At 38.4% G+C, this 27,906-nt stretch overlaps 1 protein-coding gene across 1 annotated transcript; it reads right to left on the bottom strand.

Moving 5' to 3' along the window:
• LOC140232321 (intraflagellar transport protein 70A-like) lies at window positions 1-27,906 on the bottom strand. The gene is made up of 15 exons (XM_072312451.1): window positions 27,758-27,906; window positions 25,089-25,154; window positions 24,335-24,544; window positions 23,346-23,402; window positions 22,490-22,625; window positions 21,451-21,555; window positions 20,784-20,912; window positions 19,674-19,723; window positions 18,964-19,116; window positions 18,053-18,315; window positions 16,345-16,555; window positions 13,035-13,106; window positions 11,327-11,509; window positions 3,675-3,804; window positions 1-2,726 (listed from the first exon to the last, which is right to left on the bottom strand). Exons 1-15 carry the CDS (start codon window positions 27,809-27,811, stop codon window positions 2,602-2,604), a joined length of 1,944 nt encoding a protein of 647 aa, XP_072168552.1. The 5' UTR covers window positions 27,812-27,906; the 3' UTR covers window positions 1-2,601.

Raw genomic sequence — 27,906 nt, 5'->3', positions numbered from 1 at the left:
GCATCCATACAAATAACTCACATACTACCCCACTTGTGTGTGGCCATTCGGCAGCAATGTTCCTAACATACAAAATGCAACAGCACTGCTTTTACATCTATGCACACAAAAAAAAAAAAAAGCAAACAAAAGTTTTTTCCAGCCTTATTTGGACTAAAAATAAATATTCCACTGTTTATTGATACTGTACATAGAAATAAAGAAGTTTGTCAAATAAAAGAAGAAAAAATTATCTGCATTTAGACAATACAAATTGTACCTTCCTACTTTTTATACACATCACACTGTCAGAGTGGTAAACGGTTGGAGAATTTGCTATCACCACTAGATTTAATCAAATTTGCAAATAGGAATGAGGGTACACCAGAACTGGGTAGGTTTATCCAAGACCCAGGTGCCAGGTTAATGAAAAGGTTTCCAATTATTGCAAGTTGTGATGATTTCAGGTTCTCTGGAAACAGTCAGGAAACAACCTACCGTGAGAATTTTTATTTTGAGATTGTTGCATTAGTAACTGCAATTATTGCAATAATGTACAAAATATTATGTGCAGTTACCACAGAAACAGCTACGATACTTTCAGTTGATTGGCTGCTGCCTACACAAATGAAGACACACAAACTCTGGCAGAATGGTGTCAAAGACATGTGAAGAGTTTGTTTGCAAAAACCGATAAGTCCATTTTTGAAGATTTTGAAGTACGGTCTCTGTTATAAAGTACAAAATAATACATTTTAAATGATGTATTGGTCACTACGTATAAAGGTACATTTTTGAAGTTATGGTCAAAAGAAGCAAAAATTTTCATATTATTCTCTTTATTTTTCTTGACCTTTAATCGCAAATATCTCCATTTGGCAAATATGGACTTATCGGTTTTTGCGAACAAACCCTTCATGTATACTTTAGGTATGATGTACAAAGTAAAACATCAGTGTTTCATCAACCTCTTTCATCCCAGACCGTCATTAGATTTTGCCTTGAATCTGGTCTGATCATTGCCATAAATCTGGTCTAACCATTGCCTTGTCTTGCCATATCCTTACAGTGCATTCAAGAGGCAGCAAATATTTCTTGCATCATTGCATTCAAGTGAAATTCAAAAAATTCAACCTCATGCTGTGACATCCACTTGTTTTGGTTCTCATATCAAGAATAAAATACACCATCATCTTCATCCTTTCACAACATTTGACGAACCAATGCCAATCGTATTGAATGTTTGTGTATGAGAAGCCACATCCCTAAACTCATTCTCACCCTTGGCCAAGCCCATCTCGGTCAATATAAGTGAAATGAGTCGTACTACAGTCCCATGCTTGCCACATTACTGCAATCTCCAGGGGCGGATCCAGGAATTCTGTGAAGGGGAGGCAACGTTACAAAATTAAAGGGGACGCACATGCCCCCCCCCCCCATTTTTTAATTTTCTTTCTTTTGTTTTAAAAAAAAAAAATAAAGAGGGGGTGCGCACCCCGTGGGCCCCCCTCTGGATCCGCCACTAATCTCTATGGGCAATGAGTGTACTGCATGCTGCTGTACACCATAATAAATGCATCTTTGAGAATATTCTGACAGTAAAATTGAAGGGTCAAATCCTATAGGTGTTATGCCATGCATATGAATAATACTGTCTGTGAGATGATTGACCAATGTCTGATCACTGGGAGGAGAATCAGGTCTGAAATAAGGAGACTAGACTGTTTATTGACATTGGTGTAAGATAGATTCATCATCAAGACACTCATCCCTAAGACACTCATCCCCGCATATCCCTCAGAACCGAAAGAGTACTGTAAACGCCATATATTTAGTGAGTCTGTTTTTGTTTTTTTGTTTTTTTGCAAGTTGGGCCTCCCCAACAATTTCGCGAGTGGTTAAATTCGAGATTGTGGAGTGCAGTACTTAATAAAGAAATGTATGCGTGCACGTCACATTCATGTCGGGATCAGAGTCGATATTTGCGTGTGTTTTTAAATTTGCAAATTGCACCCGACAAGCCCAGATAGTCCTCTCCACATAACTTAGTGATAATAGCAAGGACTCCCACAAACTAAGTCTGCAAAGTTTGAGTCACAAACACATATTCCATACAAGCAATCCTATACTGCACCAGTGAGCAAGAAATCACTTATAAATCAATCTTTCATTGATGTTCAATCTGGCAGCAGCAAGTGCACTTTCCACAGTTTAGTCAGCTGGTCCAGCGCTGCAGAGTAAAGAAAGATTCCACTAGCGAGAGAGCAAGGTGATATCCAAGAAGTATCCCAGGCGACTACACCAAAAGGCTCGAATTCATGAAGGTGGTACAATCTTTGTCCATGGTTTAAACCACGAACAAAGACCGAAGTTTTGTATGGGGCGCCAAGGCCGCACGGCCTATTTTGTTACGAAATAAGTCATTTTGTCGGGTCATTTCAGCAACGTAACGTAATGACTGATCGAATGTTAACATTTCATAACGAAATAAGCCATGCGACATTTGGCACCCCATACAAAACTACGGTCTTCATCCATGGTTTAAACCATGGACAAAGATTGTGTCACCTTCGTGAATTCGGGCCACTGAGTCCTGCAGTCAGAGTGCGATGACCCAGGAACCTAGACGACCTCCTGGAAGAGATGTTTGATGAGACGAGCCTCGTAGGTCACCGTGTTCTTTCCCTCGTGAAGAGGCTCCTCTTCCAACGGCTGCTCAACTATAGCCTTAACGTCTCTCCCATACACTAGAAATAGATAGGATAGAGAGTAAGAGAATACAAACACATGTAGAGGACACATATAAACACCAAAATACAGGAAAATACATACTGATAATGTGGTATGTAATAGAATAACTCATACAGTAGTGTGAGAGTACTTGCACAAAAAAAAAATATAAAACAAATCTAAAACTTACTGTATGAAAGAAAAACTCTGGAACTTATAAAAAAAAATAAAAAAAAAGGTCTCAAGTGCAATAAACTCTGAACATATAATGCATTTGAACTGCCAGCAAGTCTGAGAAGAGTTTAAAATAAAAAACAACAACACTAAAATCAGAATGAACTCTGAACTCTCATACCTCTGTTCATAAAAGAGACATTTCATATCAATTGTTATGGAGCTATGTGTGGCATTCAATGATGTTAAGGCATGACTGGTTCAATTATGCCTCTTTGGAGACTGACTGCCACCCACTGCTTCTTCCAACGTTATGGTGAGGTCATTTTTGTTCTACACCAACAACAAATATCCCTTAAGATGATTAATATCCCCACCAATCAAGGTTGCCATCATCACATTATCCTAACATAAAAGATTTGTCATTGTCCTGTAATGTGGTAACCATGACAATCATATCAAACACAGACATCTAAGTGCCATTTCATACATCATTTCTCTTACATTTTGCAAAACAGTAGGAACAGACCACTCCACAAGTTTCCCTTTAGATATGGTTACTGTGGCAACTATTAGACTCAGAAACACATAAATCATGTCCTTAGCATCAGTCTATATCCCAAGGCCATGTTTGCCAACTATCTTTTGAACTGGTAAGAATTAGTTCTCTCCACAATGTAACTACTACAATGAAGAGAAGGTGAGACGTAAGAACAGATCATCTATCCAACCAACCAACCAGACAACGACTCCTACACAAGGGTAGAAATGGGCACCCCACCCACACCCACCTTCACAATGCTCCAGGAAGTGGATGCATTCCTCCACTACTGTGTCCCGTAACATGATCATGTGTTTGGCCATGTTCTCCAGGAGGCTCAGGAAGCAGCGCTTGGCATAGAACCATGTGTCCGTCCCAAGCTGTGATAGATGAGACATGAGTGGAAATTACTGCGCGAGGAAAAGCAGTCTCTCCTTCACATGCACTGGCTTTAAACTCTTCACCTTAAAGGACAAGTTCACCTTCATAGACATGTGGGTTGAGTGAATGCAGCAATATTAGTAGAACACATCAGTGAGAGTTTGAGGAAAATTGGATAATAATTAATCCATTCAAAAGTTTTGAATTTTTGAAATTTCTGCTCAGTCACGGTTGGATGAAAAGACTACTATAGCTAATGATGTCACATGTGTACAACAATATAAAGACAGAATACAGAAAATTCAACATATTTCCATTTTTCTTGCATAACAAAAGAATACTTGGCTTCTCCCTTTCAGAAGGCAGGGGGAATAATATTACCCTTAACATGCATCAGTAATAAGTCAAGGAAATGTGCACTTAATTCAAAAAGAAAGGTTATGTGAAATTCTCCTTTTATTTTCCTTATATCATTGTACGCATGTGACATCATACTCTGTAGTAGTCTTCTCATCCTGCAGTGACTCTGCAGATACTTTAAAATTTCATAACTTTGGAAGAGATTGTCGGATTTCCCCAAACTTTCACTGATGTGTTCTACTAATATTGCTGCATTCTCTCAACCCTTAAGTATATGAAGGTGGACTTCTCCTTTAACACTGCCCTCAAGACACAGTTTTACTCATAGATAGGATTGGCTAAAACTGCTTGGATCAATAATTTGGGTGTGAGAGGCAGTTGCCAGTTTTAAATTTCAGCATCAGTTATGTTGTGCTGGATTTATGTGTAGATAGCACTGAAGCAAAAATGTTGACTAATCACGGTTTTACCCTCTCTTTGGTAATTGAAATATAATGCTGCTCTCAGGGCATTCAAAATTTTGTTGACATACCAGTAACTCTTTTATGCCTCATATTGAATAGCGTACTGAGGGAATGTCAACTGATGGAATCACTTCCAAAGGAGACAAGTGAACTTCAGATCTGATTCTATTTTAAAAAGAAAATGCATACAAATGTGGTTCAAATAAACTAATAGTTATACAAATGGAATAAACTTTCAGATATTACAGCTGCAATATGTGTGGCGCTCCGTCGGAATGAGTCAAAAGTCGCAAAAAATGAAATCGTAGTTATGCCTATATGTGAATTCTACAGACTCTAAGCTTTACACTGATATGTAATACAACTCATTTCGACATCCCTGTAGATCATAAAAACGAATATTAACTACGCTTACGATGTCAGTCCTTTTTCTAAATAACGGAGAAAATCGCTCTCAAAGTTCAGCGTAGGTTCAAGCTCACAACCTGTTTCTTTCGCGGGACGGAACAAAACAACAGTCCTGCTTAGCGACGGCGTTTACGCTCCATCGCACGCACTACCGTATAAGGCGATAGCTTGGGTGTGTAAGATAATTAACCAACCGCAGGACAGGTCTATCATTAACGATTCTGACCAATACGGTCGTCCGATATGTAAACTTCGGTGCGTTTGTGTCCGTGCCGCTGCCGCCGCATGAATGAGTCGGTACGCGTTGTGTGTCGGCTGCGGTGTAGTTTGCCGCAAGTTTTTAACTCACAAACAATAGGAAACAGTAGAAAGAAATAAGGCACGCAATGCGTATTACGAAAAGCGTCTATAGCGAGAGCGTTGATCGCTTCCATTCTCCTCCCATGTTGTTGTCAATGGAAACTATAGAGGATGCGTTTAGCAAGTGCCAATACCTAAATCGAACCTGAGTACCTATTGTAGCATAGGTGGGCACGCAATGCGTCTTACGAGAAGCGTCTTTTAGCGAGGGCATTGATTGCTTCCATTCTCCTCCCATGTAGTTGTTGTCAATGGAAACTAAAGAGGATGCGTTTAGCAAGTACCAATACCTAGATAGAACCTGAGAACCCATTGTAGGCGGGGGTTCAAAATGAAGTTAATTAACGATAGTCGTCTTTTGAGATCGTATTCTTTGCGTGTACTAAAAACCCTTAAATTACGCACATGGTCGTAATGTTGCAGAACATTAAAGACTGCTTTCGCGTCTGTTCTGCTGCAGCTGTATACAGCCGTAACATTCTGAATTCCCGCCATATTAGGTACATATCCTTTATAGGTGTTGCGTCCACAGAATTATCGCTTATCAAGCTTGCCAATGTTGCACGTACTATACGTATCAGAAGCAAAGGTTGATGTAGGCCTGACAGCTTCACGTTGGGTTTATAATTATGACTGTATCATGAATATACTTCTTATTCTCGGTCACTTTTGTAATACCATAGCATATAAAGACTCGTTAACTTGTAGCTTAAGCTTATCTTTTTTTTTTAACATCACATTTACAGTTACAATCTTTCTGCATTTGTGAAGTTGAGTATAGATAATTATAATGACATACATTCTAAATTGATAGTTAGGCCTTCCTCATTTCGTTTTGTATTCACAAACCTTACTAAAATAAATGATTGCTTGATTACTTTCGGGTAAAGGAAACACCGGAAAAGGAATCGCATTTAATGTGTGTGTGTTGTTGTTTTTGTTTTTTAACGAACCTAAGCTAATAGCGAACCATATTTCATTGTATGATTAACGAACCTTCAGAATAATCAATTGTATTACCCCCCCCCCAAAAAAAAAAAAACCCAACCAAACAAACAAACAAACATTTCAATGTCATGTGTTGTCAATAGTGATAAAAGGCCCGTTTTTATTTAGTAGTATGTCTCAGTACTCCTGTGTTTATTTTTAAGGATGTGCCTCTACTTATGATTGCGATTGATGTTCAGCTATTTCTTTCCCGCAAGCTTGAAAAGGAAGCAGCTAAAATTCAGGCAAGGAGACTAGTTTTCTTCCATGAGATACAATCATTATTGTATCAGGCGCTATACAAAACGGTTGAAATCTGCTGAAAGTCGAACTTCGTTTTTTTGTTTTTTTTGTTTTTTTTAGATTCCATTTCAAGCGGGGATAGACTAGAAATTAGTTTGTCTATACTGGCAGGAGACATTAGTTTTACAGTACATACTCCGCATTTAGATAGTCGCCATATTTTCGTGGTCAGAATCAGATACACACGTGATATTATCATAAAAATGAAAATACAAAACAACTAACACGCCATAATCGTACAAATATTATGAACTTCAATGAATTAGTGACTATACTTACCTGTAATAGTCCGCATAAAAAACAAGCACGCCAATCAAATAATTTGATAGAATTAATAGAACATACAGCGATATCATGCGTGGCAGATCAAATCAAGTTCAATTGGTGAGAAAGCTAAATGAAGTTAAAAAGTTGACTTCTTTACGTTTCTCTTTCATTTTATGAAAACAGAACTACATTGTATATCTACTGAAACGGATTGTCTCTGTTGCGAGCGATCGCCATATAAAGCATTTTTAGTCTTCTGAGCAAATCCGAATCCCTATATACTTTAATTTTTGCTTGATAATGTAACAACCCTTATAACTTTACAAAGGACTCGCAAATTCAAAGTTTCAAAACGTATACTAAAACATTACATTGTACACGGTGTATTTCAAAAAACATTTTGAATGCGTTGTGTGTTAGCATGTTAATGGAATCAATCTGCCTTTTATTTTCCGTACGTAAAGCGCACAGAAACGTAACCAAATGTTACCAAATACAGTGGAATGCATTGTACGGGGTGGTATCATCATTAGAAGTATATCCCATTCCTTTTTCCTTTTATTTGCTTTAAGCAGTAGTCAAACCATGTGTCATTATCGCAGCGGCATCACTTAGGAATTAGAATGTATGAAGATAATCGTTACTCATTTATTTCATGCTATTATAGCATTTACATTTTCCAACTGTTATTGACAGTATTATGGTACTGTATGGTTACGATTACGAATGTTGGTTATGAATTCAAAAAGACTGGTTCATTAATCGACCCATAAAGGAAATAGCTGTTTTGAAAGTAGTTCGGTACAAGTTCGAAACGCAAACGAAATCATCGTCATAGGGGGAACTGATAGCTCTAGAAAACTTGTTTAGGCCAGTAAAGATTGCCGTGTGCAATTCTTGCAGAAAGTTTTGACTATGGCCATCTCTTGAGCATTTTGAGAAATTATATAAAGAATTATTTGTTTGGATGATGCCAAGAATGAGTTTGAACTATGAAAATAAAAAGGCGCGGTTACCTCAACAATGTCGTAGTTCGATTAGACATGATGGGTAAAGTGAATTCATGACTTGTTGATTAATCCTTGCTGATTGATGATCATTTCTGTATTAAAAACCATCAGATAAGTCTCGTAGATGATACCTCTGTAATCGTAGTCAAAATTCGTTTGAGCAATGAGACGAAAACCAACAAAACAAAATGCCATGTATCATCGCTCGAGTTTCCAACATTTGTCGTCACCCGACCAACAATAAGTGACGAATCAAATGGAACATTTAATTGTGGGAAAGCGGACTGCGTTACGATTTTTAAACGTTGCGAGCCATTCTTTAAAGAAAAAAGAGAAAATCAGGCAAAGTTCAAGAAATTAGAAAAAGCACGTAAATGCAGGCGATCATGTTTAATAGTCAAAGTAAGAGATTACAATCGGCCATGCGGATGTATATGACTGCCTTATTTACATGTCTGATTTCTATAAACTATGTTATATTTAAATTTAAGTTCCTTTCCCTCCTTGATAAAAGTTATGTTGGGTTTTCGCTAAAGGCATTTATTAGGACACGCTATAAAAACGACAACAAATGACTACTATACATCAAAAGATGACCTATGCATGAACCACAATAATTCTGTACGTTCTGATATAATGCAACTGCTTGTTTGTCTGTTTGTTTGTTTGTTTGCTTGTTTGTTTTGAATTACCATGGTCTTTGTCGGGGGAAAGATGAAAAAAAAAAATAGTAGAGTGTATCACTCTCAAATCCGGATGATTGCGCTAAGTGTGTATTCCCGCCTTTCTATACAGGTAAACGATTTAAGCTTGGCATGCTATTATAAAAGCCTTGTGTCACGCAGAAGAACTGATTCCGCGATCACTTTCAACCTTTCATAAAATTCACGTTTTAAGATAGTAACGATAGCTTGTAGAAGATAAAGTAAGTTGGCGTCCCTGGCTGTGGTTCTGAACACAAAAGGGAACTGAAAAAAAAAAATCTTTTACAAATTAGCAGACATAATGCCGATCCTCCAACACTTTCGCTCCGTTACGTCACTAATTCTGCTATCAATAGCGAAAAAAAGAATTGTACTGGTTGCGTGATTATCCACCCCGTGATAGCAGGAAGTTACCTTTCATTGTTCAAGGCTTCGTTGATGCCGGGTTTACTCGGATACAAGGCGTGAACAGTGTCGTCCGAGTTCTTTCATTCGGAATTCCTCAGAATACACAATTCAATAGGCAATTAGCGCTGCTACTTCGCAAAGCTGTTAGCCAAATTCTTTGCAGACTTGACCTCTCACATGTCAGCTACACGTAAGACACGACAAACAACTATCATTACACACATTCTGATTTCAAAAAAAAATGAAGAAAAACACTTTTGAGTAGCGACATAGCTTTCTGTCACTTTCTCATAGGTCCTACTTCTAATACACAAATGACAAGAGTCAGAATATCCTCCAAAGGGAACACGAGCTATTTGGGCATTGATAATGTTTGTCGTCCGATTTTTCTTCATGCCGTTGCGGCCCAAACCATCATAAGAAAATAGGGCAATAAGTTTTATTAACCGGGGAAATAAAATTACGCATTACACACATTTGATGATGATGAAACAGCATTTGTATGGCGCCATTTATCTGTTAGAAACATTCAAAGGCGCCCAGCTCCTAAAAAGTGTCACACATCATTCACAAAGATGCCGGAAAAGATGAGTCTTCAGTGCAGACTTGAATGTATTGAGGCTGCTGCAATTCCGAAGCTGAACTGGTAGCGAGTTCCACAGACGTGGTGCAACAGAAGAGAAGGCTCTATCCCCATACATCTGGCTTAAATTATCATGCGAATTGTCGACTTTATAAAGACGAGAATAATTGACAACTTATGCCATGCTATATCTCCAAAGATGAACTTTAAACAGCAAGTCACATACCAGGGAACGACAGTTATATATAATTATTTGAATGAATTCATTAATGAGGCCAATAAAAGTTGTAAAAGTACACACACACATAGAGAGAGGTTTCAAGTTCGATATGTGATCATGTATTAGCTCATTGATAAAGTATCATAAATTTTGCGTGATCATTCGTTGGAATTTTTTCAGCGCCATTTGTGCGTCACATCAATCACCACTTCATGAAATGTGGTGCATGTATCAAACGCAACTCGCTGGTCATGCAATCGATAGCCTTGGTCAGCTCACTGTTATTGCGTAATTAAGCCCTCGCCGCCGCCGACGCCGCCGCGCGCACCATGCTTTGTTTTGTCTTCAATGGGGTCAAGAGCAATGCTTCATTAGCATACGCCCTAGCAACGGAGGCGGAGTCTCAATCGGGCAAGAACGATAGGTGCGAAACGCAGCGCAAAGGCGAGCGTTCGAAAAAAAATTGTCTCAGAAAAACTGTGATTTGGGACACTTGTCCTCATTTTTACACGCTGAAATTTTCTGTACAAATAGATAAAACGTCAAGGAATCAAAATCCGTCATAAAAAATTTTCGACCCGAGTAGTGCTTCCCCTTCATTTTCGGCTCATTACGGAAAAAGTCCCCGTGCGACTTATGACTCATTTTGTCGGAGCGCCACACATATGTCATTTTGGAAAGAAAAATACCTGAACAACAATTGACATGGCAATACACATATCGTCGCTGAGGCGACAAGACCTCGTATCTACAAAATGTCAAATGTTCAGGAGAGACAAAAAAAACATGGCGGCCAAAGCACTATATCAAATGGGACAGCCCTTCCTTTGACATGCCGTGGTGGTTTCATTTTTGGAGTAAGACAGTTAGGATTTGGACAGGACATCACTTAACCCATTATTTGATTAATACCAAAAAGATATTTTCACCAAAATTGCAGATACAAGGTCTTGTCACCCCAGCGACGATATGTGAATTGATTGCTTGAATTGGCACTGCTGCTTTAACATGCAGCAAACACACAGGTTAGTTTGCTAGTTTGAAACGTATCACTGCCAACCCCCCCCCCCCCCCCAAAAAAAAAAAAGAGTTTGTAGGCACTTTGTTTTGTGAGTATTTCTATGAAACTTTCACAAAATCCTAATAGTTACAACTTGGCTTATCATCATGATTAGGCTTATGTGAGATAATACTGAAAGAATACCATAAGAATCATCAATCTAAAAATGTTGCCATTTACAATACAAATGCCTATTATGTCTCATAGGCAGCAGGTATAGTAACAAAGAGCATTTTATTGAAGGCCAGTTAGGAAAGCAAGGAATCCCAAAGTAGATGAATGATTTGAAGCTGAAGCAGAGTGTAAAATATTATGGATAACTCATCAGCAGTACCTCTCTATATATGAGATGGGGTGAATCAAGAAAAATGTGCCATCAGAATCTACCTTTTTCTGGTACGGCTCCAAACTCTTGATGACTCTTGAGATGCCAAATTCATAGTTGCCCTTTGCACAGTACAACGTTCCAATCACAAGGTTGACGATGCACAGGTGGTAGATCTTCTTGTCGGGCTCATCGTATGCTATCTGTTCCTCTTCTTTTTCAATCTTCCTCATCAACTCCTCTGCCTGAGGGCCAGAATGAAGGAATGAGCAAATAAGTCAATCAATGTTGAATCCTGGTTGGGTGAGCTTCACTCTCCTCAGCCTGTGGACGTTCTATTTATTCATTGCATTCTCTGGTTAAGCTACATGTTTTGTGGCAAAAGTATTCTCCACAGCGAATCTTTTGCCTAATACCCATTCTGACTATCATGTCACCAACAGCTCCCATGTACATTCTGATCTGACAAACCAGCATAGAAAATGATTTTACAAAAATCTTCCACAGAGACTAGTCAAAGGAGACAGTACTATACTTGTAATGCAGATGCCGTGATTTTATTATTTTTCCTCCCTCTATGTCCATGATACTTGTTCTACACCCAGTTGTTGACTTTTCCAGTTGCTTTGTTCCTAAAAACCTTCTTATTACCATTTACTTTCTCTAAAGAAGATTAATTAAGAAGAAAGGACAGAATTGTGCAGTGTTAAAGTTGGGTTTCTGGGTTTCTGAATCTCTGTGTCTGTGCACGTGTTGGGCACAAGTATCCTGCTTCTTGTATGGTGGTGGTGATGGTTTCTGGAAACTCTGAACAGGCTCCAAAAGTGTATTGTATCTGTCTGTTTTAATAATTATGATTGTAAAACATGTGCAATTCAGCCTTTGGCTGCCAGACATGATTTTTAATAAAACCTGTTCAATTCAAAGTTGTATTGAATTCTCTATTTTACATATTTGTTTTTACAATGGAAATACATATGATTTCCATCATGATCTATGCACAACATTTAAACTGCATACACAAACCTGACTTACATGAGCTTTACTCCTTTGCAATGTTAAGTGGAGGCAACTTATTTTGACACTGTCACATGGTCAAGTCTTTCCAGATATCAAAGAACACAGAATGATAAACATGAAATCCAGCGATTACCTCTACCAAGGAAGGAGGTTATGTTTTCACAAGTGTTTGTTTGCTTGTTTGTCTGTGTGCAAAATAACTTTTAAAAAAAAAACAGATCGGATGAAATTTGCAGGAAAAGTTCATAATGACACAAGGAACATATGATTAAAGATTGGTAGTGATTCAGGAAATTGTATGGATTTTGGAAGGATTTTCATTCTTCTGGAAGATAGGGTCAATGAACTTTGGAGTTCCAGCTGTGTATATTTGAGGTTTGAATACACGCTAAAGCACGTGCTTTGCTTGGGTGAGGTGCCGCACAGCTGGAAGCTAATGATGTAATTAACAAAAGGCATCTATAATGGGAATTGGACGATTTTCAGCATGTGTGCATGGGTGGAAATGAGCTACTTGTATTGGTGGAGGTTTGTGCTCTAAGAGTGCTTCTCTAGCTATAACTGATATTGTTTGAGAGAACTGGACAGAGAGTAGGACCCCACCATGGTTTAGGTGGCAAAAGTTGATTCTCTACTCAATGTCTAACAAACTTCTAAAGAGGGCGCTGTCCAATGTTTGCATCCACAGTGAGTTGAGGATTGCTGGAGGGAAAATACAGTAGTGAGGTGAATAGAGTGATACACACTTACCTCCTCATTGTGGCTTGTCATGATGTAGGACACACACACATTGGCTAAGACAATGGCACTGACATTCAGGATCTGAGCATTAAAAGAAAAAATAACAACAATATCAAAAAACACATCCAGAATTACTTTTTAGACTATTTTTCAAACAGGGTATCATCAACATTAAACAGATGGGAATACTATTTGTGTGTTTTGAGAAGTATTAATTGGTACAGTGTATATCACAGTGAGCATTAGTTTGTCATAAGGAACTCCTATCACAAAGTCTTGTTTGCTGATCAAAATCTCTACAAAGTCAATGATGAATGCAGATGAAAATCTTAAATGTTGGTCAGTTAGAGCACAGTACTCGTAAATACATGCATTTATGACACTTCAAAACGCACTCAATATATCGCCATATTGCTGGCTATGCACTGTCATCACCTGATTACAGTTTTTCGTTGTAACAAGTACAGTGAAACCCGGTTATAACGAGTTCGGTTATAACGAGGAACCGCTTATAACGAGGTGATCGCGTCGGTCCCGTTTTCCTTTGCGTGTAAACCTATGGCAGAACGAATCGTTTATAACGAGTTCAGTTATAACGAGATTCCGGTTATAACGAGGACAATTTCGGTGCATCATGATAAAAAAAAAACATAAGCAATTTGATCGGATATGACGAGGTTCTGTTTCTTGACTAAATTGCCGCTTTCAAACACGCCACAAACGAAACACTGAAAACCGAATTCGCGCTATCCACGTCTTTTTCCGTTTTGCAGAGAACCGTTCCTTCTATGTTTTCTTCTAAATCACGCGATAAGACACAGGAATGCCTTCCGATGTTCCTACTAAATCATTAAACATAATCATTCGATTTTCTTTTCCGCGAGATAGGCGTGCGTGATATTAGGGCAGACCACACCGCAACGAGAAAAAAAAGAAAAAAGATAACGCATTCAAAAACTTTTCATGTAGCGACACTTGTGGCCAAAAATGGACAATTGGAATGCGTGTGCAACTCATTATTATACCCTTTCCATTTTTAGTTCCGACTTCCAGTTCTTTTGCTGCTTAGCAAATATGAGTGTGGATGATTAAAGCCGAAACAATTAATGAAATCATCGCGATCCTGTCGGGTGGCAGAATCGTAAAAATAATTGAATAACGCATGTTAACCTCCTTAATCAGTGTTCAAAAAAAGAAACAAAACGCATTTATTAATTTGAATAGATCTGGATTTGTTCATTATCATTTAAGAAATGATAATTTAAATATGAGTGTGTATGATTAAAGCCGAAATAATTAATGAAATCATCGCGATCTCGCCGGGTGACAGTAGCGTAAAAATAGTTGAATAAGGCATGTTAACCTACTTAATCGGTGTTCGGAAAAAGAAACAAACGCATTTAACAGTTCAAGAATGTACAAAACGCGAAGAGATTTTCGAAAGAAAATAAAGAACGCATTTTTAATCCCCTCGGACGCAACGACATTGTATAAAATTACAGCCGAAATGATTCATGAAATTATCGAATTCCCGCTGGGCTCCAACAGCGTAAAATACCTCTCAACGCATATATGTTACTCTGAAATTATCACAATCTCGCCAGGTGACAGTAGCGCAAAAAATAGCCGAATAACGCATGTTAACCTAAGTCAGAAAAAGAAACAAACGTATTTATTAGTTTGAATAGATCTGGGTTTGTTCATTATCACAATTTTAACACTGCATTTTACAATGAAGATTTTTCTTTCTTTCAGAATGGTCTATGAGGTACAGATTTGCGTAAAAAGGATCACAACGTAACCTTCTACATTCAATCTTGTCGCATATTTTTCAAGAATGGATGTACAAAACGCGAACAGATTTTCGGAAGAAAATAAAGAACGCATTTTTAATCCCTTCGAGCGCAACGATCATATATTGTACAAGATTATAGCTGAAATGATTCATGAAATCATCGCATTCCCGCTGGGCACCAACAGCGTAAAAATACCTCGCAAGTTATGGTAAACAACGCCTGTATTTTACTCTACAGTTAAACTCGCATAAGTCGATCTTCTCGGGACTGAGCAAAACACATCGACTTAGGCGATTTTCGACTTGTGCGTAAGTCGAAAAAAAATCGACTTACAGTTTCACCACAGGTACATATACATGTATGTTTAATGTACAGTAACATGTATGTTGTCTACTCTGGAGCCGAGAGCTGGAGCGGTGTGCCGCAGCACGGGTCGCCCAGCAGGGCTGCGGCTAACTTTGCATGGACAGTGCATTAGTATTGGCACAGGTCCGATTACTTTACACCCTTGTTAAACCTCGGGGAAGTGAATATGAACGATATTTGAGCAGTGATTGATTCCAGTTTACCATACCGTGGCTTGAAATGCGTGTAGAGGTGCAATTCCGATTTACCCGTGCCCGTAACTTTCCCCCTACTTTCTGCTTTGAAAACTCAGCAGCTTCATCCATTATACCACTCCACTGCACAGCGCTGCAAATGCCAAGCTACATGTACACTGCAAACTCAATACTGTACATGTAAATGAACGCATGTGTACTTTACGAACGCTGTACGTACGTAGCGCGACAGCTGACAGGGCTGTACGAGCGGACCTCCAAATACGAAGAGAGTTAAACGATCCCATGCGATCGCTTTGAATTTTGATTTTAGATCATTTTTTTGGTCACCTCAAACTCATCTGACAAACAAAATAATGATGAGTAATAAATAATGAATAATAAATGACAGTGATTTATTACACAATAAAATCTTATTCGACTTAGGCACAGTGAATTCAGTGGTTTTTCCGTGAAAGTGTTCTTGGAATTTCATCGACTTAGGCGAGTATTCGACTTACAAAATTCGACTTGTGAGTGAATTAATACACGTACGTCAATGGGGAAAAATCGGGACTTTTTGAAATCATCGACTTACGCGATTATTCGACATATGCGACGTCGACTTAGGCGAGTTTAACTGTATTTGCGCTGGTGTTACGAAAAATTAACAAACCAGAATTACAATAAAGAATTATCTCATTTCAACCCCTACTTTTTCGTCTAATTCACAAATAATTTCCCGTTATTATCTCAATAATAATGATCCATAATTGTGTAATAACAATGCAAAGGATGTTCTTAAGTTTCTTTCATTGATGGGTATATTCCGATGTCGTGCTTATGTTTTTCTTTGTTTATAACGGTTATAACGAGGTACCGGTTATAACGAGGTAATATCGCCAGTCCCACGGTCCTCGTTACAAGGGGGTTTCACTGTAAAAATTTATCAGTGCAAACCGAAGATGCAGAGAATGCACTCACATTGTCATAGTTCTTTTTGACGATGGGTTCGTAGAAGCCGATGGCCTCCTTGTATTTGTTCTCCTGCATGAAGAGAACGTGGGCTACGTTGAGCTTCCAGGTGTCATGCTCGTTGCAGAACTCCACCGACTTGCGGAAGATCTTCTCCACTTGGCTAAAATTCTCCATGTCCCAATATATCTTGGCTTGCTGCATCAGTACTGGGATGTACCTGTGGGCGGGATCAAGGCAACATTTGAACATTTCACTAATGTGGCCTCGAGGGGGCGCTCAGCCTTCAGCCCATTTCCAATGACTGTGATAGAATACAACACACATTCCTGTGATTGCATTTCATGGTTGATACATGGTGAATATCAAACTCATGATTTTGGTGACTGCACCTAATCAGACAAAACAATGAGGGTCATTACGTAATTGGTCTGTCTCATTTTGCATAGTCACTCTACCAAATGCTATACATATATTCTGTGAAAAGACCTACAGTCCGACCTTGATTACATGGCCATCTCTTTTCCCGACTTCTCTATCATCTGGACGTGTTCACGCAGTGAAGACAAAAAACAAAAAACAAAAACAGAAGTGATTTCAAGCTCAATTAAAACTCATATAAAACTCTCCGGACTTATTTATGATATCAGGTAGAGTAAAAATATGATATTTCATATTAAATGTTTAGCCCTATTTTAACTGGGCTATTTGAGACCAAGTTTTTTTTTTTTTTTTTTTGGGGGGGGGGGGGGGTGTGTCAATCTGACCCCCCCTTCAGATTTCGGCCGTCGATCGCGTGATCGCCGCAAAATTTTGCCTGAACATAGAGCCGGATGTCAACTACAAGATTACATGGTCATACAATAGAAAAATGTTGATTCTATATTTTTTAATAAATCAACTATGCAAATTTACACACGAAATCATATTTTCACCTATAAGTCCATCAAAAAGAATGAAGGATTGCTCAAGACACATCAAACAATTTTCTTGTAAAAAAATAGCGCAATCAGAATCAGTTTCTTTTGTTTTTTAATGTTTTGTTAATTTCTCATGTATTTTGTTGTTTTTTCGACCTTTTGTTTTCTATTGTTTTTTTGCCAAAATTTGTTGCGGGCACTTTTTCAAGCTTATCTATATTAGAATTGATTAATTTCAATGTTCAAAAGTTGAAATAACCTAATTTATATCAATTAAACAAAAAAAAAAACCCAATTTGCATTGGATTTGCACACAAAATCATGAATTTGAGCTGTTTTTGAGTTGACATGCATATGCAAAACATTGCGTAACTTCAGAACGGTGTACCCGGATGTCGCAAATTTGGTCTCAAAATATGCGGGAGACTTCAATGAAAAAAGTCATGAATCGACGCGGCAAAATCTTTGTGCGTTGCGGAATCATGGCGCGAAATGTCGAAGGGGGTCAATTTGACCCCCCCCCCCCCAGTTAAAATAGGGCTAAATTTTCTAGAAAAAGGGACAATAATTTAAAGCAGGCTAGTAGAGATTACCCCCCCCCCCCCACCCCATTGCAGTGTACACGACCTACTTAGCTATCACTGGGTTGACAACTTCACACATTGCTTCTCCAATATACGGCCAAATTGCTTATCCAGATGGATGCCGGACCCGACCTTTCCGGATAACAGAGGTTGGACTGTACATGTACTAATAATCATCTACCCCTCAGGAGAAACATATCAAAGAATGCCTACCTCTCTAGAGCCTCGTCATACTCTATGACTGCCTTCTTCACCGTATCGTCATCTCGCACGTTGCGTGCCTCCTGGACCTGTTTGGTCAGCTTGCGAAGCTGCTCTGTGTGGCGTGTGGCCATCTCGTCAAGCTTGCGGTATGCCTCCTCCCGCGACGTCTGCATGGTGATGACTGCATCCAGGAAGTCGTAAAGATACTGGGTGAGGTACTTGAAGGTCAGGTGAGCATTCTCTGCTAACACATCAGCTGCAAGATCGTAGTACTACAGCATGGACACAGGAAGAGAAATATTGCACAGAAGTCAGTATTTATATGCACATCAGGTTATCACAAATAGAGATTTAAAACAGTATTACAATTAACCACAAAAAGTACAGAATTGTTTTCAATATGATGATGAATGATGATGATGATGATGAAACAGCATTTATAGAGCACCACTTATCTGTAGAAACATTCAAAGGCACCCGGTTCCCACAATGTGTCACACATCATTCACAAAGTTTCTGGAAAAGAGTAAGTCTTCAGTTCAGACTTGAAGGTATGGAGGCTGTTGCAATATCTCATTTTCACAACCCTTTTCAGGCATGAAGAGCTCCATTTTGGGCAGCAAAATTCCTTAATCATTGTCTTTGTCTTTTGATAAACTATTATGGGTGACACCAGTTTTACTAAAAAGAATTATGCCTGCCACACACTATACAACTCACGACTATACGACTGACAGACTTTGGATCTGAAATAAACAAGCGTGCTTATTCTGAGGCTATTGTGATTATTTAGGATCCAAAGTCTGTCAGTCGCATAGTTGTGAGTCGTATAGTGTGCGGCGGGCTTTAGTCGGGAAAAATATGTCTTCTTATCAGCAAACATGAATTGCTCTCTGGGATTGATCCAATGTCACACTCACCTCATATTTGACATAGAGTAGGAGAAGATTACCAAAGGTCTCCGGTGGGAAGGGATTCTGCTGTAATAAGAACTGGAGCTTCTCAAAACCCTGGGTGGGCTGTGCCTCCATGTTCATCAAGGCTTGGTTGTGGAGTGACACAGGATCCAATTCCTGGAGAATAAGTCATTGCCATATTTTTTTCATTCACAGCAGTTGAAAATGAATCTCTAGATACATGAATTCACACTGTGAGAAATTATTCTTGGTACACAACAATATTTTCAAAAAGTGCTGGTAATGTTTTCAGTAAAGATTCCAGAACTTCTCTTACTGTAAGCAATCTGCCTACTGGCACATCCACCGGATTTGCCCATGCCACCAAATGGTACAAAACTCTGTAAATCAACTGTCAATGAATAGTCATTAGCTACTGTCAATGAATAGTGATTAGCTAATTAACAAAATCATTAATGTACAAGCATTGTCTTCCTTTTGGACGGAGGCACTGCTAGGACTGAGTGCAATGTTTTCCTTGCATCAAGGTAAAGCTTGCAATGTATAATCAAATGCTAACGGAAAATCTTGCCAAATAAGAAGTGCCTTGGCACATGTAGGATTAAACCAACATTCCCCCACTTCCGTGACTGACAGAATGTGTTATTGGTGAGGTGAAGTCACATTATTTTCACGGCATGATATCATGACGTGATGAAGGTGACTGATCTTACCTCTTCTGCTCTTGGAGGCATGTCTGTCAGGGCTTCTTGCGCCGCATCCACTGTGAGAGACCAATTCACATGGAGAGGTAATGGGTTAATGCATCTAAGACTATTCAACTCAATTCATTTCAATTGAGTTCAAAATGTATTTCATTTTCAAACATACATTTCACTTACTTTGGTAACAGAGAATAAGATTAGCAAAACAATATAAGAAGAAATGAGTCTAAAATAATTGTTGAATCTCAGAGTAATTGTATATTGCTCAATTTCAATTTCAATTTCAATTTATTCGGCAACTGTATGATACAACATAAAAAATTGCACATTATAAAAGACATAACATTCAAAGGCCGGGACCCCTTGTAAGCAACTAGTGCTTGTTATGGGGCCCCTTTGCAGCAATTAAACAATCAATAACAAAAATGCAATTAAGCATTTATTAAGTATATCGAAATTTCTGTCATAAGTAGTAAATTAAAAAATACAGAATTATGTTACAATATACACATAGACATACGCAAGCATACACTCAGTAAAAATGCAATGCAAGAGATTGGTAAGAGGGTGAAGAAATGAAGATAAAGAAAGAAGAAAAAGTACAGCTGTTGAAGTCTACTCAGTCAAGGATGATAGTTTTTTTTAAATGTAATGCGTTTGAATAGCAAAACAACATAAGAAGAAACGAGTCTAAAATAATTGTTGAACCTCAGAGTTGTTATAAAAACGGAAGTGACCAAAATGATGCAAACAATATTATGCTGCATCTGATCACACATCAGGTGACTTACACGACTGAAATTTATGTTTCCACCATCAAAGATTTTGGAATTACTCAAACATGCTTTGGGTTTTTCGTTTTTTGTGTCTTATTCCCCCAAGCCAGTCTCTACAAATAACGAATGCTTACTATCGAAACTCTAAGGTTAACACATGCTATTCCATCAAATTGTACTCTGACTGGGAATAATATTCTGTAAGATTTATGTAACATGGGAATAATATTCTGTAAGAATGATGTAAAATGGGAATAATATTCAGTAAGAATGATGTAAATTTGGAAATGACATTCTGAGCTGATAATGTGTTTTGGTTTGGAGGTAATTTCATTCTACTCACAGTTCTTCAGTTGGTACTCGATGGCTGCCTTGAGGTTGAAGGCCTCTATTAGGGCCGTTTCATGGAGGACCAGTGTGTTTCCAACACTGCGTACATCGATGCCTTCCGTTGTCATGCCGACACTCAACTCTGCATCCAAAACAGGTCACAGAAAGTGTACATAAAATAAACATGAAGACAAGAATGAAAAGAAGAACACACAATTCTAATGACAGTTTGAAAATGAATTGTCGCGGAAGTTAAGTAGTAAGGGTGACAAAGATGCTTTGCATTCTTTAGCATCACGTCAAGAGAGGTTTTTTTGTTTGTTTTTTGTTGTTGTTGTTGTTTTTTTTGGGGGGGTTTGTATTGGGACTGCATCATCTTCAGTAATTTACTGTAATGAGGTTTGTACACAGGTATGTAAAAGCCTTTGCATGAAGAATGAACCATTTTAAAGTTTGCACAGCATTATTCATGACATATCACATTTTCATAATAATAATGATTATAATCATACCACACAAATCTTTTTCAAATGAAAATGATGATAATAATAGTTTCTTCATGCACATCGGCCTAATTACTATATTAGGTCACTCATTCAATATAGGTTTACAAATAATTCCACAGATTGATAGACTGTCATGTATAGTTTTATTAAATAAGACCAGAAGCAAAGACCAACCTGGATGTTCTCTGATACCACGCTCTATAATCTCAGCGATGTGGCGTAGAGCTGGAGCATACTGCTTCATGCTGTAATAGCACAGTGCAATGTTGTAGGCTAAGTCTGAATGAGACAGAAAAGTTGAGTGACATGAGTGAGCATTTTACACAGGATAATGTGGGTGTGGCATTTCTCTATTTTCCCCTGTAATTATACAGAGCTGACAAAGCTGCCCAAGTATTGAAGCATATAGTGATTTTTCAACAGAAAACAGTGTGGTTAATTACTCAACAGTCTATAAATACTAGGGATCTGCTGCACCTGTGTGTCTTACATGAGTAACACATGTACATTTAATGCTTCTAAGTATTGGTGGAACACTACTCTAAGTTTCCTATGTTGTCGGCAGCATGTCAATAGCAGGCACACACAGCTCACCTCTGCAGTAAAACAACGAATAGTTTATCCAAGCCTTAGCTATCCATTTTAAAGGGGATGGCTAGTAACTGATCAGTGGGAATCAGTGGGAATGCTGGGGGATGATAGTTCCAATTCTTGTTGGATTCATTTAAGAGTACATTATATATCTTTGGTTGTGTGAAAATTATTTGCTTCAGAACGGTCTCATATTCAAGTAATGTGCAGTTTAATGCCCCGTTACTGTACACGCATGATAACCTGGAAACATTAAACTGCACATTACTTGAATATGAGACCATTCTGAAGCAAACGATTTTCACACAACAATAGAAATATAATGTACTCTTAAATGAATCACACAAGGATTGGAACAATCATCCCCCAGCATTCCCACTGATTCCCATTAATCAGTTACTAGCCATCCCCTTTAAACACGAGTTGGTCCATACAGAGGGAATGGAGATTCATGATGTACAGGAAAGAGCAATGCTTCTTACCGAACCTTATGTAATCATAAAAGTTTTTAGTTTCTTCATGTGCGAGTGTGCATATGTGCTCTTCAAGCAAGAATGCCATCCTCAAATCTATGTATTTATGGATTTTTATGACATGTAGACAATGTGGCTGAGACACTTACCAGCCCTATAGCCCAATATCTGCATGGCAGTGTTAAACTTCTGACAGGCCTGCTCATAGCGACCTTCCTTGAAGAGTAGACAGCCAAGGTTTACGTCAGTGTCAGGATCATCACTTGGACACTGCTCAACAAGACTCTATGGTGGGGGAAAAACACAAAATATACTGGATACCAGCGCTTAACTTACATATCAAACTGATGCCAGATATTTATCAGCTCATGTTCATATTACATGAAATGAACTAAGTGCAGCTTTACAGTTTAAAGGGCAAAGTAACATAACTATGGCACACATATATATGAAATATTGTGACTGTGCTGCATAAATATTGCTACAGCTATACTATACTTTATCAACAAAAATGACTCATACAATCACAAACTCTTTACTACATCTTCTCTTACATACACACAGAAGAATACTGCTTAATTTCATTCTTTTGACAATATGAATATGGCACGGTCCAATACTTCAAGACTGTCTCATACAATGTACATGTGTAGCATGAAACCCTACAGGCAAAGAAAACTTAGTTACATAAAATCTGTTTCATTTAGTACCATCAGGTATGTGATGACATCAAGTTTAAGCAACTATTACTCAGAAAATTAGGAAACATTCCTTGTAAATTGACTTTTCTTTTTGCATCTCACGCTAAAATATGCCAGCTGTACACACAAATTAACACAAATCTTTAATCAAACCATATTTGAGATACTGGTGAGTGATGCATACGACAAGAGTAAGCCTGCAAGTTTGAATATACTGCTACGTACAATGTATGAACAATGTTTCTTATGTACTACAGTTTAGGTGTCAGGTAAGCATGCATCCATTTTCCCAGTATGAACAAACCTTGGCTCCTGGTAAATCTTCCTCTCCATACTTGATTGCAGCTTGCAGTTTTGTGATCTGAGACAAGAGACAAAGGGCACTGACCCTTAATTGCATGCGGTCAACATTTCACACAAATGACCAGTGGCACTAGTATAAAATTTATGATAAATAATCACAACCACCCTGCATGCAATGCTGGAAGGATGATGACAATTCCTAAACTTCACGTCACTATCTCCCTTGATAAGCATTTACGTACATTCCTTTCACTTCAAGATCCATATATAAGTCTAGGTAATTGGGAAAATATCAATTCAATTCAATTCGATTTATTGATTTCGTAACTGCAATACAGCCAACATTTTGTACAATAGTCAAATATCGAGGAAACCATGAAAAACCCAGTGGCTTGAAGAAGTATGAACCACAATAATGTCCATCTTCATTACTTTATGAATTAAACCTAAAATTAGATTTGTATTAGGTCCATTTCCCAGAGTGAAAGTTGTAAAACCATATGGTACTCCCTCTATATAAATTTTAACTTGAGCTATCTCCATTTAAAACCTACAAAATGATAAATCATTGATTCATGAGTAACAATTTTAAATGCATTTCTCTCAAACTGACACGGTCATAAACACTTGGCTACCCCTAAGGGAGACACTGCTGTCCAGTCTCTGTCTCACAAGAAATGAAAGCCAGTAGTTGCTGTGATTTGCTGTCTTGCATGACATATGAAGAGAATGTTCACGCGCAACATTCATTTTTTTTTTTAATCAGTACAGTGGAATTGCGTGCTGTTATGGAAGGATTGAATTACTTTCTGATGCAAATAGATGTAATGCTATGAATTCAAACAGTAGTAAACTTTGCAGCTCTTTGACTTTAGTTCAGATTTCACCTGATTAGCTGCTTTTAAGTCACCCAGAAGAAAATCAAAAATCAGCAAATCTTCATCCTGGAACAATTCTACTTCAATTTCATATGACACCGACAGTATTTACCTTTGGCTGGTACTCCTGATTCTCGACTTGAAAGGTAGCTTTCATGGCTTCGGGGTAGACACAGGCATGGTAAAGAGCCTGGGCATAGTAGAGTCGGTAGTTATCCACCTCTGGGTGAAACTGCACTAGCTGTTCATAGCAGTCAGCTGCATTGGCAAAGTCTTGCACATGGAAATAGCAGTATCCCAGAAGAGAGAGAGCAGCACGGGACTATGGGACAAATGACAATAATCATATTGATGCTGGGTTTTTATTTTTCCTTCTTTTGTGAGTTCGCAAATGATTGCTCTATCAAACTACTATGTCGGAATTCATTCGTACTAATATAGATGAAACATCTTCATGAAGGAATATTTTGCATGAAGAAAATAGTGTAAAAGAAAATATCTGAAGGAATGATACAAATGATAAAAATTCCAAACTGGAAATAATAACAATGACAAGTTTGCTGGATATAAAAAATATGACAAGCATACTCCATGAAGATCTAGTGACAAGGTCAGACAGGAACAAAGTAAAGACAGGAATACATTGCAAAAACAATACTGATTTCAAAGTCACCCTTTCATGCTTTCAGGTTTGGACATCCGCTCTGTGAATACATTAAGTCACTACCAGAGCCTAGATCTGGTTTGGATCAGGCACTATAAAAGGGCACAAAACGTGGAACCGGATGAAAATGTAGCACAATGCACTTGGCTCTAAACAGAAGTGGTTCACAACTATTTCACCTGAAATGATGGCTGAGACTTACCCGAGGATGATTTTGTAGTTCTTGAGACAGGATGTGAATAGCGTCTATGTACTTCCCTTCCTTTATCTGAAGAAAAAAAGCATAAAAATTACATCAATTCTACAACATAAATTTGATAACTGCGCCTAGGGGATTTAACCCACATGTGGGAACTTGACATCAAGAAATATTTTACCATACATATCAATGAAAGTTTTCGATGCTCCAAAGTCTCCACTCTTTGTAAGATTCTCTCTATTCGTATTATCATTATCATACCTCCGCCAAGGAAGGAGGTTAAGTGATCATCGGCATTGGTTTGTCTGTTTACAAAATAGCTCACTCGAGCAATGGCTTTTTTGCATATAAAATCAAAAGTACGTGTGGGACATGGCTCAATATGCTGGAACATTCAAACAAGAATACAAATCAAGAGAAATTAGGGGGATACAGGTAAATAACCTCAGGAAACAGGAGGAAGAAAAATTGAAGAAAATCCTCATTGGTAGTAGAGTAACATGCCCAAGTTTGGACAGCTTTTGTGCTCTAGTTCCAAGATAGATGAAGTCTTGAGTGTATCTTTTGGAACATTGTGTGTCAATATAATGACATTCTACATGCATATTTTAAGATATAAAGATTATAAAAGAAATTTTGCCCCCAAAAAATGGTTTTTATGTTACCTTGTTTGGTGCCATGTTTGGTACAGCGGATCCTTGATTGGTGCACACACATGATTTGTATACAATGTGCTTTAATACAACTTCATTCATTTGCGTGCGTCAACATTAAATATCACCCATAAGAATCATGTAGCTGTACCAATCATGGTGCAGCATTATTTCGAGGCAAGGCTGACAGTGAGAGTATCATGTAAATATCTCTGTAGTGTAAGCTCACTACCCCCCATTTGTAATCTGGCTGCTGTTGACTGAACATCATGACCAATTTCACTTGCACAAAAGATGACTAGACTCTAGAGTTCTATTCATCATTCAGTGTGCGACAACTGGTAAATAGCGGTCCAAAATAAGGACCGCATCTTAACTCGCCTGCAAATTTCCAGCTTAAAATCTACAAATTTGAAGTTTGGCAAGAGGTCATGAAGATCAAAAACTTTTTGTGAAGCTTTACTGGTATTTGCTGCCCTGTTTACTGTGAAATTTAAGAGGTAACAGGCTGCATCTTTCAAACATGATAAGGGGGTCTACAACTACAAGGCTATGAATTATTTATTAGCTTCACGCCTTCAGTGTGTCAAAAAAACTACTACTGGATACATTTTCTATGCTGTAGATCCAATACAATCATGACGCTGTACCAATCATGGGCTTTCTACACATGATTATTGTTAACACATAGAGCTGCCCATTCACTGCATTTATGTGCTTTTCAATGGGAAAACGGGCGGTCGATTAAAATGATGAGCTTGCGCCGTTACACAGTAAAAAATGTCACTTGTGGATTCTTGTGTTTGTTGCCGATAATCGATAATTACGCGCATACGGTACCACCAAGCGTTGTTGGACCGGACAGGTTGTGGGACCGGACTAAAAATTTTCTTCCACAAACACAATAAAATCCCATGAAATAAGCATAAAATACAATGGTTTTTGAATAGATATTTTATGCCAATTTTTTAGGTAACTTCTCTAAAGCAGAATTCAGCGATTTGTTTCATGATTTGTCAACCAGAACTGCAGAAGAAGCACGCAATATTCTATCACACGCGATGTGAAACTTGTGCACGTGTTTAAGTCAGAAACAAAAAACTTCAGTGTTAGGGTAAGGGCACCAGTATTCGGTCAGGCACCGGTATTCAGTCACTTATCACTAGTCACCAGCCAGTAAGTTCAACTGTCACAACACACGCAAATCACACTAATTCACATAGGCCCTAATTCATTCCCATACTTAAGTTAGACAATACACGGAGGCTGGCTACAAGTTACAACGTTCAAAATCTATTTGCAAGGGTTTCAGTTCTAATTACAACAAAAATTGATTTTGTTCGCTTTGCTTTGGAAGAACTGTTAAGTATCATTTCAGAACCTCATCACTGTGTATTAAATTGGAATATTTTTATTGAGAATGGCAATGTGAAAAAATTCATCTAAGCGTAACAGTTAGGGCCTAACAGTAAATCAACAATCTGAGCCCAGGATATGAATCTGTGGTACTTTCTGCCTCACGTGGAATGAAATTAAGGTGAAACTGAGGGATATTTTCTAAGATACAAGGTATTTAATCAACAAGTGGTCTGTCTTTAATAGTGTCGGGCTCAAAAAGAAGCAATCGTGCGTGCCAGGCCAGCCAGGGCAGGGGGCAGGCAGGGCGGGGCAGGCAGGGCAGAGCAAGAAGGCACACGACAATATCACCAAAGCCTTGGCTTGTTAGTGTAACGTCCGTTTATCAAATCGGCACATATATCGATTTAAAGTGAACCAATAGTTTCAACTTTGCCTCAACTTTAATATACCAGTAGGCCTAGGCCCTTCGGTTGGGTTTGAACAGGGCAAGTGCATGAAGTGGGTGGATCTGCCTAGCGCTGCTTCTGCGCTACGTAGTGCAGGTACAGCAGCACTCCGGCCGCGGCTCTGTCTGCGGTGTTGAGTGCTCTGCTACACACCATTGTTTGACTACCTGAGCTGCTTTCCCTTTTATCTCGTTCGTTTCCATTTTCTACTCACCATCGTGTATATTGCTGAAGTATATTCTCCATCCTTGATGTTTTGACCAGCCATTTCAAGTGATCAAGAAGTCTCAGGCTGTAAAGAATTTCAAATTATTCTGTAAACCTCACAAAGTTCGATGGTCCAGCGTCACTTCACCAAGACAA

This window comes from Diadema setosum, chromosome 8, assembly GCF_964275005.1.
Source record: "Diadema setosum chromosome 8, eeDiaSeto1, whole genome shotgun sequence".
Taxonomy (NCBI): Eukaryota; Metazoa; Echinodermata; class Echinoidea; order Diadematoida; family Diadematidae; genus Diadema; species Diadema setosum.
Note: the sequence above shows the minus strand (reverse complement) of the source record. Positions and strands in the feature narration are given on the sequence as shown.